At 54.4% G+C, this 12,360-nt stretch overlaps 1 protein-coding gene across 1 annotated transcript; it reads left to right on the top strand.

Moving 5' to 3' along the window:
• The first annotated feature begins 631 nt into the window (after positions 1–631).
• CAVIN1 (caveolae associated protein 1) lies at positions 632–11,764 on the top strand. The gene is made up of 2 exons (XM_042966969.1): positions 632–1,267; positions 10,994–11,764. Exons 1-2 carry the CDS (start codon positions 797–799, stop codon positions 11,693–11,695), a joined length of 1,173 nt encoding a protein of 390 aa, XP_042822903.1. The 5' UTR covers positions 632–796; the 3' UTR covers positions 11,696–11,764.
• The last annotated feature ends 596 nt before the right edge of the window (positions 11,765–12,360 follow it).

The following is a 12,360-nucleotide window of genomic DNA, read 5'->3' as shown; positions in this document are numbered from 1 at the left end:
ATTTTTAGGTAATTCCTACACCCAAAGTGGGTCTTGAACTCACAATCCCAAGATCAAGAGTTCCATGCTTTACTGACTGAGCCAGCCAGACACCCCAGAACCCTTCAAACTTTTAGAACACTGGGTGGTAACTTGGTCGTGGGGGAGGTATTGGCACCTTGGAAAATACTGTGAAAGCCATGGATTTTTTTCCCTCTCAAAAACTGTGCACAGGCAAATACGATATTCTCCACACGATTTTAGGATCTCAAGTTCTATTTGACTCCCCGCTCTAGAACTTCAAAGGCTGAGGTGGGTTTGTGGGTAAGCAAAAAAAAAAAAAAAAAAAAAAAAAAGCGGGAGGGAAAAGGAGAGGCCCACTCTAGGACCTGTTTCCCTTTCCAGCTCACATTCCTCCGCCCCAGTCCCGCTGCGCGGCCTCCGCTGGCAGCCGAGGCCCTAGTCTCCGCTCCAACTATTCCAACCATCCTGGGAAGGGTGGGGCGCTCGGCTCTTGGGTCCCCCTCGGTCGCCCCCCTTCCCCACCATCGGTCTCCCCTTCTGCCCCGGTCCCTCCCTTTCTGGGGTGGGGCCAGCCAATGGGCGACGAGATTCCGGGGTTTGGCCCGGGAGCCCGGGAGCTCACCGATTCCCCGCCCCACAGTTCTGGCCACCGTCCCGGTGCGCACGGACGTGGCTCGAGTTTCCTCGGCTCTCCGCTCTTTCTCGCTTTTCCCCCTCCCGCTCTTCTTCCTCTCCTGGGCTCGGGCTCCAGCTCCAGCTCCACCCGGCCGGCCCCGCACGGCTCCGGGTAGTCATGGAGGACACCCAGCTCCATATCATCGAGCAGCCGCTTCCCGGGTACCCCGAAGTCGGGGACCCGGGGTCCTCCCCTACGGGGGCGCCAGCGGCGGAGGAGCCGTCAGGGGCCGGCTCCGAGGAGCTGATCAAGTCAGACCAGGTGAACGGCGTGCTGGTGCTGAGCCTTCTGGACAAAATCATTGGCGCCGTCGACCAGATCCAGCTGACCCAAGCCCAGTTGGAGGAACGGCAGGCGGAGATGGAGGGCGCCGTGCAGAGCATCCAGGGCGAGTTGAGCAAGCTGGGCAAGGCACACGCCACCACCAGCAACACCGTGAGCAAGTTGCTGGAGAAGGTGCGCAAGGTCAGCGTCAACGTGAAGACCGTGCGCGGCAGCCTGGAGCGCCAGGCAGGCCAGATCAAGAAGCTGGAGGTCAACGAGGCGGAGCTGCTTCGGCGCCGCAACTTTAAAGTCATGATCTACCAGGTGAGCTGGCGGGAAGGACCGCGCCCGGCCCAGCGTCTCCAGGGCTTGGGGTGGGGGGACCTGCCCGCGGTGCTGAGCTCCCGCCAGCCTGGCCTGGCCCGGAGGACCCACCCTCCTTCCGGCGAGCGCCGCTAGAGAGGGGTGGGGTGGGTGGCGGATTTCTGTGGGGCGCGGAGGGGCGCGCTGTGCACCCCGTGCCTGATCACCTAACCCCCTCCTTCGGGTGACAAACTCGCAACCTAGTTAGGGGGCTGGACTCGGGGACGCTCCCCATCACAGACCGCTCCCAGCTCGGCTCTGTCAAGTCTACCTACTTGGCGGAGGTTTTGGGAAAAGCCAGGGGTCCCTGGCGGCCGGTGGGCCCGCTGTAAACGGACACTGGCGGCGCGGCCCGGGTTTGGGGCCTCCGGCGCTGTTCGCCCGATATAGCGGGTGATTCAGGGCTCAGGCACGCACCGGCGGGGGCTGCGCCAGGCGAGGGACGCGACCGCCAGCACACGCCCCCGGACCCCGCGCCCTCGCGTGGGCCTCGGCTACCGCCGCGTCCCCTCGCTGCGATCTGCTCCTGGCCCTCCCGGCACTTTCAGGACCTTGAGGATGCTGGCAGCGCGCCCGAACCCTTTGCCGGATGGAAGCAGGCGCGAGGGGAGGGGGAGCGGGGTGCGTTGTGAGAAGTGCAAGAGGGCCCCGGCCGGTCCCGCAATCTAGGCGCGGAGAATCACCCCGCTTGCCTCCCTGACCGCCTAGCAGCGGGCAGACTTGCGGGAGGAGGCTGGCGCGCCCCAGGCCCCGCCCAGGCCGCTTGTTGCTTCCTATGCACCTCTCCTGGTTTCTCCCGCCCTGTTAAAAATGGTTTTTTTTTTTGTTTTTTTTTAAATCATAACCCCAAATAAACCTGGAAATTTCAGTGTTGCTGGTCCTCTCCGCTTATCTCTCCCCGATCCCATTAGAAGTGGGTCTGAGCTAAGGGCTTGGTGATCTTTGGTGGGGTGGGAATGTGCCCAGTGTCGCCTGCTCTGCTTCCTGCAGGCCTGGTTGCTGTTCCCACCCCAAGGAGGTGAGACCAAGGGGGTGAAGGGGTTAGTCTATGCTCCCTCTGCCCCTTCCTCTCCCTACAGAAGGAATGTAAGGAAAAGGAAGGCTAGATTTCCCACACCCCCTAGGAGAGAAAACCTGTCAGGGATCTGTGGTTTCACTGACTGCACCAGGGCCTGGTCAGCCAGGTTCTGAGTAAACCTCTGGGATTCAGTGAGGTCCTTGCCTTGGTCTCTCTAGGAGGAGCTAAGAGAGATGCAGTGTTTGAGACCAGTAGACACAGGGAGAACGGCGAACTGGCACCTGAGGAGGTGGTGTTGGGACAGAGACAGAAGTGGTACTCCCCCTCCTTCCAATGCCCAGGGACTCCTCCCAAGTGGCTCAAGAAGTGAGCCCCCCTCCCCCAATATAGCACCATCTCGTAGAAAATGTTTGTCTAGAGCTGTTTCCACTTACTCTAACTGCTCCAAGGAATGTGTGTGTGAAAGATTCTTAAAAGAGATCGGATTAGCACTGGGGGGGGGGGGGGGGGGAACTAAGGAAAGAACACCCAGGGGTCCGGGACAGCCAGCCAGCTCTTTTCTCCAGAGCCTTGTGTGCTAGAAAGTTGCCACGAAGGGCTTGGATAGGTTACCCTCCTCACTCTAAATATCCCAGACCGCAGAACCTGGAAAAGTTCTTGGCCTTGAGGTAAAACTGTCAAAGGTTGAGATGCTGAGAGAAGGGCGGGTACTGAGGAGAAAAACTCCTGTGCAGGGGCCAGTGGCATCGTCATGACTCCCTTTAGCAGCTGGCAGGGTTCTATACACCTTGTGTCTGTGGGGGTGGGGGAAGGGGGTCTAATCACAGGGTGGCTTTGACTGCATCTGAACTAAACCAGGGCCAGTGGGAGGCAGAAGGCTGAGGTAGAAAGAATGGCACAAGCCGGGGACCTAAGCCCCCAAACCACAGGAGAGATAACTAAGAAATAACATGGTTCCAACCTGGAGAGGAGCTCAGAGGTAAGGAAAAGATTCCAGCAACAGGGGTGGGGCTTCCCTGAAACAGCACTTCCCTGAGCTGCAGAGCAGATGTCCCAGGTAGGGGTGAGGGTGTAGGGTACTGTGCTGCTAAAGGAAAAGCACAGGCTGCTCCTCCCTGAGTCTGGATGCCTGGGAAGAGAATGAGGTAAAAATAGCTTTGCGCCTTGGCAGACCTAATAGGGAAGACTGGGGGCGGCGGCATTTATGGTAGTCAGGCTGAGGGGTAGGATGCTTGGGTGGCCAAGCATCAGAGGCTTGGAGAAAGGCCTGGGAGAGTGTGAGTTCTCCAGAGTGGCGACAGGGGAGGGGATGCTGTATTCCCCACTGCAGATGTAGGAGGTGATGATGTGGCACTGGGGGCAGGGTGGAGGGGAGAATGAAAGGAGGGAGAAGGCCCCCGCTGTGGGATCAGGTCATCTGGCCGCCTATATTTTCTTTCTGGGGGATAAAGAAAGGAATGACTTATGTGGCTTCACCCCATATTCAAGGAACTGCTAGGCGCAATGAGTTCATAGGTTAAGTTTATGTTTGATCCCCCCACCCCGCCACCATGAAATTCAGCACCCTCCATCCCAGGATATCAGAGCCTCCACCCTGAACCCACTTCTGAGTCATTACTGTCCTCTGGCATTTCCCTATCTCCCTAAAAAACTAGCAGTTTGGCATCCCTTCCTATCAGGTGACACCTGGCTAGGCAACAGCCAGTGAATGCAAAGAGCAAATTCTACCAGTGGCTAGGGGTCAGCGGACTGAGAACTAACTGCTGGGAAGATCAGGCAGATTGTGGGCACACCACAAACAGGAGGGGTAGTGATCATTAAAGAACCAACTCTTCCTGACAATGATTTGGATACTATTAGTGTTTAGAGCACAGAAAAGGGGGCTAAAATGGAAAGAAATTTTCTGGAGCAGTTTTGATGGGACAGTGACCTACACATGGACCCATCAGACCTACTCCAAGGACTTGAGGATAGAACCAGGAAGCACTTAAGGGATTAAAGGCTCATGGGCTTTAAAGACGAGGGCACCAAGGCTGGAATGAGGGCTTGTTGGCTTTTCCTCCCAAATCCTAACCTAAATTCTAGCTTCTTCCTGGACTTGAAGCAAATCAGGGCTCCCTCGATCCAGAAGAACTCATAAGCTTTGTCCCCAAATATTCCAATGTGGGGCTCTTGTCCCTCTCATCCCTCTAAGCCTAGTGGCCACGGAAAGAGTGCTTACCACATCCTTCCTCAAAAAAGCGGAGTTTTTCCTGGTCACTGGCTCCAAAGCAGGAGGGTATTTTGGGAAGCATTCCTAAGACCAAAGGAAAATAATTCTCCTCCCTCTGTTTTTTTCCCTTTCTTTTCTTTCTCTCTTTTTTTTTTTTTTTTTTTTTTTTTTAGTAAGTAAAATGTGACTATTGTAAAGGTCAAAATCAAAAAGGGATGCAATGGCACAGAGTAAGCAACTGATAGAAATGAGAGGATACTGTTGCTAGGCAACCTACCTCAGAGATGAGGGGTGGTTTGTTCCATTTTATTGAACCATACTATTGTGAATATTTCATTATTCTGTCATTACAGACTTTTAAGCTGGAAGATACTTCAGAGATCATCAATTTCTGCTCTTTCATTTTGTAGCTGGGGAAGTGGAGGCCCAGAGAGGGGAAGTCACTTGCCTACTGTCGCTGAAGTTAGTGAGGGTCAAAGCGGGGGCAAGAATCCAAGTGTACCCCTTATTCTGCTATATTCTCTATTCCCCAATTCCTCCTTCCATTCCTGGGCTCTGCAGCAGAAGTCAGGGTGCAGGTTATTCCAACAGAGGATTAGTTCTGGCTCCTTCATTCTGTAAGGGAGATAGCTGCAGGGTTCTGGCACTCAGGCTACTGTGTGTGTGTGTAGACCCACATGTGCACACATATGCAATACTGGCTAAGAGTGGCTAAGGTTGGTGGCCATTAGCTGCTCAGCCTCATGGTGCCGAAGTAGAGGCAATGACCAATGACAGTGACCCAATGACAGTGGGAGGGGAGGGGTGCAGAGGACAAGGTGTGGAGCTCCCTGGCCAGTATGGGGGTGTCCCCTGGCATGGACTCTGCATCTAGTTATGACAGGACCAAGCTGGCTTTCTCCTTGGCCTCCCTGTCACTTGCCCCTTCTCCTTGTACTCCACAGGGTGGGCTGGCATCTGCTGCTTTGTGTTTTTGTGGCTGTAGGCCCCTACCCTGTCACTGGAGTCTGGTGATGCCCCTAACTGTCCCTCTCCCTGACTTCTGATGGTCCAAAGCAAGAGTGGCAGCTCAGCCCCTCAGAAGGGAGAATAGGCGCTAACACTAGGTCCCCAGGATGTAGGACCTACAAAGGTTCCCACCTGTCATAAAAATAGCTTGGTTTTTTTCCTGATTTCTCTGTGCATTTTAGGCTTTGATATCCCAGGCGTGGGGAGGGGGAGGGGTGGCAAGGGAGGCAAGAGGTGGGGATGTGGCCAAAGGGAAATAGCCAGAACATCCCTCTTCCAAGCCCCTCCCTTTCCTTATCCGGGGTGGCACCCAGTGCCCACCCTGCCCCAGGGGAATAACAAGAACTGGGATCAGCAGCATAGGACTCTGGAGACAGTGGAGTTGTTCCCCTACTCGCCTTCTTTTTCACTCATCAGAGCCTCCACAGCTAGAGTCAATAACTGGCCTCTTAGAGGACTCCTTTTCCACCCCCAGCAGCCTCTTACCCCCTCACGCCAGCCTTCAATAACATCATCCTAAGACCACAGCTGGGTAGGGATAGAAGGTAGGAGGCCAAGGATGGGACTGGGGAAGATTCTAGAGGGAGGGAGAGAGGCGTCTGTTTAAATTGTGTTTATTAATCATGGGCTTGAGTGTGTCCCACTTTCAACCCCAGGGCCCTTGTGATGAAGCATTTAAAATGTGGTTCCTTTCCATCCTAATACATGTTGTACTCCCCTCCCCCTACTCACTAGCTCCAACTCCGCATGCCCACTAAGGCCTCTTTCTCTCAACCCCATCCGCACCCATCTCAAGCCCCATTTAAACCCCTTTTCCTCATCTTAGCCCAAGAAGAAGCTGAAAGCACCCTCTGACCCGGCCACACCCAAGATCGTGCCTTTTGACCTTCTGCCTGAGACTGAGCCCTTTGACCTGAAGCCTGAGACAGTGCCTGAACTCCCACCCTTTGACCAGACGCCTAGGACACTACCCTATTACCCAGAGCCTGTGCCTCTGCCCACCCCAGAGGAGCCAGCAGCCGGTGGGGGCACTTAGGGTCTCCGGGGTGATGTGGGCATGGGGGGTCACTCCAGTCCACCATCAGCTCACTGCCTAGCAGTGGTCAGTGTCCGGATGGCAGGCCTCTTCCAAGCATGGGTGGGTGGCGGGCATTGTGAAAACGCTCTCGCATTATGCAGAGTTCAGGGGAATGTGTTGTGTGCAGTGGGGTGGGAGGTGAAGGGACGGGGCCCTCCCCTACCTCTTGGTTTCTGTCTTAATAGCAGACACTCCAAACACCATCCTTGTGCTGCATCCAGTGTTGCCCTGCATGAAATTGCATGAAACTGTGCCATGGCATCTGATTCTCCTTCCCACTCCCCTTCTGACTCCTCCTCTGGGACAGGCCAGCTTGGCTCAAAGCTTCTCTGGAGAGGGCCCTCATGAGGCCCAGGCCTGGGATCTGTTCTGTGCCCTGTCCACCCCCTCCCTGTAGCTGAGGAAAACATTTACACTGATTTTTTCCATTTTTTTTTAGAAAATGTTTTGCAAAGGGATCCCTTATGTTTGCCAGATCCTGCCTTGGGCGGGGCACCCAAAAGCTGCCAACTCCGAGAGACCGGATGGAGGGGCATTTTAGCTGCCTCTGGCTTGGATCCTTTGGCTTCCCTATAGCACAAGAGTGTTTCCTCAACTTTTTCTTTCTTTCTTCTTCTTTTTTTTCCTCCCATAACCATCCTTCTAAGGAGTCTTTTTAGACGTTCTTTTCCCCCAGTCTCCTCCTCCACGAAATCTTAATACTACAGATATGCTATGTATCTGTGTATGCACTGGGACTCTGAGCACTACAAACTATTGCACTAAAATCCCCCCTCCCCTCAATAATCCATTTCCACCCTCTTGGGGGCAATATTACCCCTGTTGAGAATCCTGCTCTAACAGAAAGGACCCTTTGCCTTTGGTTTCTCTCACCCCTTGTCTCAGCAATCTAAAGTAATGATCCTGAGTTTTTACAACTTTCCCTCTCTTCCACCTCTCCCCAAGTCTAGTACCCTCTTCTAACTTAGTCTCTGAGCAGATCCTAGGTCTCTGAATTAACTCTCCAAAGTCGTCTTCTCTGGCCATTCCTGGGCAGAAGTTGGGGACAGAGCTCTAAGCTAAGAAAGGCTCCTGGGGCGCTTGGCTGGCTCAGTCAGTAGAGGATGTGACTCTTGATTTTGGGGTTGTGAGTTCAAGCCCCACGCTGAGTGTAAAGCTTACTTAAAAAAAAAAAATTTTTTTTAAGAAAGAAAGAAAAAAGAAAGGCTCCTACTTATATCCATATGACATTGTCCCCTTTTCCCTGACAAATGTGAATGCCTGGATCAGGCACATAATAGGTGCTCGATTAAATTGTAATCATATTACAGTCTTCTTCCTAAGCCAGAGGATCTTCAGTTTATACAGCAGGGTTGGGGAGAGGAGTAGAAGGGGCGGGGAGCCTCCCTGGGGCTCCTGAAACTCACCCTGGACTGGTGCCTTCCTGGGTTGGAGAGCTATGTGTGCTTGGTGGGGGGCAAAGGGATCTATGCATGCTTTTGCTCAGACCTGGTCATTAAAGGTAACTCTGGAAACCAATCCTGTTGGGAGTGGTGGTTTTGTTTAATAAAAACGTGAAAACAGAACACACAGAGACCTCCCCCCCTGCCTGAGGCCCTTCCTTTGGTGAAGGAGCTCTGCCAGGGAAGTAGGGGTGGGACAAGGATGCCTGGCCAGTGTGTGGCCCAGGGTGAGGGGAGGTGCTTTGGAATTGTGTTGGTAGTTGTTGTAGCAACAGGCAGGCTGGGTGGGCCCAAGACAGCACTCCAAGGCTGTGAGTCATAGGGGAAACCTGGCTTGGAAAGGGGGAGAAAAGAGAAAATCCATTAATGGAGGAGAAAAGCTGAAGTCATGGTGGTATACCCTTTCCAGAGCCAGTCTACTGGACACTGTCCAGGGACTTAGGTTGAGTTGTTTCTTCCCCCACCCCAGGGACGTTCCACCAAGAAGGCAGCTCCTCCGGTGTAAACCATCACTCTGGAGGAGACCTACAATGAATGGGGTTATTATATTCCCACATACGTTTCTGGACTGGGGGAGACACCTCCAAATCCAAGAATAAACCTCCTTTCACTGGGAATACTCCCTGATGTTATATTTGAGACTTTTCATCAGAAACAAGGAAGATGGAATTGGCTACAAGAAGCCTGCAACGCTGTCCCTAGCCCTGTTCACTTCCAAGTTCAGCTGGCAAACACCTTTAATCTAGGAAGCCAGAGGCCAGGAAAACCAGTCAGCTCAGCCTTTAGGGGGTGGGGAGGGACAGGAGTGGGTGTGGGAGGGGGGTATCAGGGATGCTAGGAGTGGGGCAGGGAAACAATGTTGATTTGTTTTCCAGCAGCTGGGACTGTTTCCTGATTATTCCCCGCCCATCACCCTAATCCTTCCCTACCCCATCCACATTGTCTGAGCTTAGTGAAAGGCGGGGTTCTCCACTACCCTTTGGTGGAGCGTGTGTGGGGTTTTAGACAGGCTTGTGAAGGAGAGATCAGAGCTGAAATGTTTTTGATAGTGGAGCTGCAGGTAAATGCTGGGTGGAGAGGGATGAAGAGGTAGCCCGGAGTTTCGATCATGGAGAGTCGTAGAATGGTGTGTAAAAGAGAGGACTCAAATAGCAGGCAGAGAGACGTGACTGTAAAGAGGACACCCAAAGGGTACAACTGCAAATGAGAAGGAATGTTAAGACAGGTTGGGACACCCTTATACTGAGATCAAGGAAAACACCCTTCAATGCCTCTGTGAATGATAAGAGGCAGAGGGATGGACAGAATGACTATACCAAGCCAGCTATGGCAGGTGGAGACTACAAGTCCCAGCATGCCCTGAGCCCAGATCACCTTGCCTGCTGGGAGGTGTAGTTGAGTAATGAGAGCTTGAGGTGGCTTGATGCCCAGCACTGCTGTGCCCAGTTTGGGAGAAGAGGTGGAGCTAGCTTTCTGTCTTTGTCCTTGCTAATGCTATTGACAGGGAGGGAAGGAAGTTGGGAGGGGGTGTTCCTAGTTTTCAGTGTAAACCAGGAAACTCTGGCGGGGATGTGGATGGGAGGGAAGAGGAAAGAGGTTGGGGGCTGGGGAAGGAATTTCTGTAGCAGGTGGCTCTGAGATACCAAGTGGCGTGTGTGTGTGTGTGTTATGAGAGGGGTCAACTCATGTTGCCTCATTTTTCTCAGATGGGATTTCCTTACAATTCTGGGAAACAATCTTCAGAAAACCCTTTGCAAAACGACTGTCTCTCATTCCTTCATCTGAAGTCCCTAAAAGGAGTCTGGGCCAAAGAGATCTGGGTTTATGTTTATGTTCTGGGTTGTGCCCTCTTTCCCTTTCTATAATCAGCCTCCCCTACCTTCTTGAGGGGGATGATCCTGGGATTCTGAAATGTTGGCCCAGAGTCAAGACCTTGGAAAATCTTCCCAGAATGGAAAACAGTGTTGGTGCTAGGTACTCCCAGGGGAAGAGGGAAGAACTGGCTCTGAACTCCAGATCTCAAGGAATCTGGGACCACTACCCTATTCCTGTCTCCTTGAGCTCCAGTCTGGGGGAAAAAGAAACAAGAATGGAAAAAGTAATGCTTCCCTTCCATTCTAAGGCTGGGAAGTCAGAACCATTAATGTCCATGTTGGGGAGAAAACATGCTCTTGGCTGCCAGCCAGCCAGCTTCCTCCTCTTTCCTCCTTCAATTTCTACAATGGGGGGGCGGGGGAAGGGGGGAATGACCACTGCTGGAGCAAATCAGTATGTGGAGGTCAAGGGTGGGGAGCATGAGCGCAGCACAGCTCTCCTTCCCTACAACTGGTTCTGAAATTATCTGAGGCCTGGGAAACGCACTCCCTTTATCTTGCCTTCAAGCTACCCTACCTGGGGGTCACCTGACACTGGCTGTGAACTCACCCCCTCTTACCTCCACCCCTCAACCGCGTCCCAAACCCCTTTGCGTTTTGGCTTGGCTAGAGCAGTGTGGGACTCCGTGCGCCAGAGGGCGCTCTGCCCATTCCCAAAGTTAAAAGTTGTGTTCCCTGGGACGCAATTGGTAAGGAGTGGTTTTCCTATAAGGTGGGGGGATGTAGGGCATAGGACAGGGTTGGAGGGCTGCAGAGATAATCAGCCCCAGCGCAATTACACTACAAGCCAATCTCTGATCGGAAGCTCGGTTCCCTCCTCACCCTGTCTGCATAGTTAACATTCATTCAACACATTTTACTGGACACCGACACAGTGTGTCCAGCTCAGGGTCGAGGCTCTGGGGTTACACCGACGAAGGAGTCAGGCCGATTTCACAGCTACCAGGCACTCCACAGGAGCACCCCCACCCTGCCTCCGGTTCGTCCAGTGTCCCCCACGTCCCTGCCCAACCCTCCGCTCTGCCCCTCACCTCTCCGCTCCGCTCTCCTTTTAGGATGAAGTGAAACTGCCCGCCAAGGTGAGCATCAGCAAGTCGCTGAAAGAAGCGGAGGCGCTGCCCGAGAAGGAGGGCGACGAGCTGGGCGAAGGCGAGCGGCCCGAGGAGGACGCGGCGGCGCTCGAGCTGTCCTCCGACGAGGCGGTGGAGGTGGAGGAGGTCATCGAGGAGTCGCGCGCCGAGCGCATCAAGCGCAGCGGCCTGCGGCGCGTGGACGACTTCAAGAAGGCCTTCTCCAAGGAGAAGATGGAGAAGACCAAGGTGCGCACCCGCGAAAACCTGGAGAAGACCCGCCTCAAGACCAAGGAGAACCTGGAGAAGACGCGGCACACGCTGGAGAAGCGCATGAACAAGCTGGGCACGCGCCTCGTCCCCGCCGAGAGACGCGAGAAGCTCAAGACCTCGCGAGACAAGCTGCGCAAGTCCTTCACGCCCGACCACGTGGTCTACGCGCGCTCCAAGACGGCGGTGTACAAGGTGCCGCCCTTCACCTTCCACGTCAAGAAGATCCGCGAGGGCGAGGTGGAGGTGCTGAAGGCCACCGAGATGGTGGAGGTGGGTGCCGATGACGACGAGGGAGGCGCGGAGCGCGGCGAGGCGGCCGACCTGCTGCGCGGGAGCAGCCCCGACGTGCACACGCTCCTGGAGATCACCGAGGAGTCGGACGCCGTGCTGGTGGACAAGAGCGACAGCGACTGAGCGGACGTGGGGCTCTGCCCAGGAGGCCGCGCCACCCCGCCCCGCCTCTCCCTGCCCCCTCCCCACGCCTTTCCTCTCCCGCCCCCCGCCCCCCGCCCGGAACTTTCTCTATCGCATTCTCTTTCGGCCCCAAACGGGCTGAGATGTTTCTAAATTGACAACGCCGCCCCTCAAGGTGCACCCCTCCAAGTCTTAAAGTTGTTAAGATGGGAGAGGGAGGCAGCCTCCTCTACGAACACCCCCAATTTGGGCATAGTCTGGGTGGGAATGGAGAGGGGGAGTGATCCGTGTCCTGGTCGTCCAAGTCAGGGATCTTAAAGGAAATTGCTGTCATTTCCATGGTTTCCCCCCCCCTCCCTTTGGGGTAGGCTGCCTTCCCCCTAACCTCCACCTCACACTCACAGCCAACTGCTGTCATTCCTGCTCACTGAGCTCTTTTTTCCTCATCCTGATCCCTGGAGACTTCAAAGCCAAAGTTACCATAAAAGGAAAGAGTGAATCTCAAAGAGGACCCTTGCCCACACGGAAGTCCCATACTGGAAGGACTTAAAAGCAGCTTTTGGGAGAACCTGGGGCAGTGGGGGAAGAAGGCAGAGTGAGCTGTGATTCTGGAAAGAGAGTCTAGCACAGGTGGTATCTGTAAAGCATCCCAACAAGGAAGCCTG

This window comes from Panthera tigris, chromosome E1 (assembly GCF_018350195.1).
Source record: "Panthera tigris isolate Pti1 chromosome E1, P.tigris_Pti1_mat1.1, whole genome shotgun sequence".
Classification (NCBI taxonomy): domain Eukaryota; kingdom Metazoa; phylum Chordata; class Mammalia; order Carnivora; family Felidae; genus Panthera; species Panthera tigris.
Note: the sequence above shows the minus strand (reverse complement) of the source record. Positions and strands in the feature narration are given on the sequence as shown.

What these genes read in the sequence shown, in the direction of transcription:
- CAVIN1 (XM_042966969.1), top strand. Translation starts at nt 797, where the DNA reads ATGGAGGACACCCAGCTCCATATCATCGAGCAGCCGCTTCCCGGGTAC. An exon ending in TTAAAGTCATGATCTACCAG is followed by an intron (nt 1,268 to 10,993) that starts GTGAGCTGGCGG and finishes CTCTCCTTTTAG; the next exon opens with GATGAAGTGAAACTGCCCGC.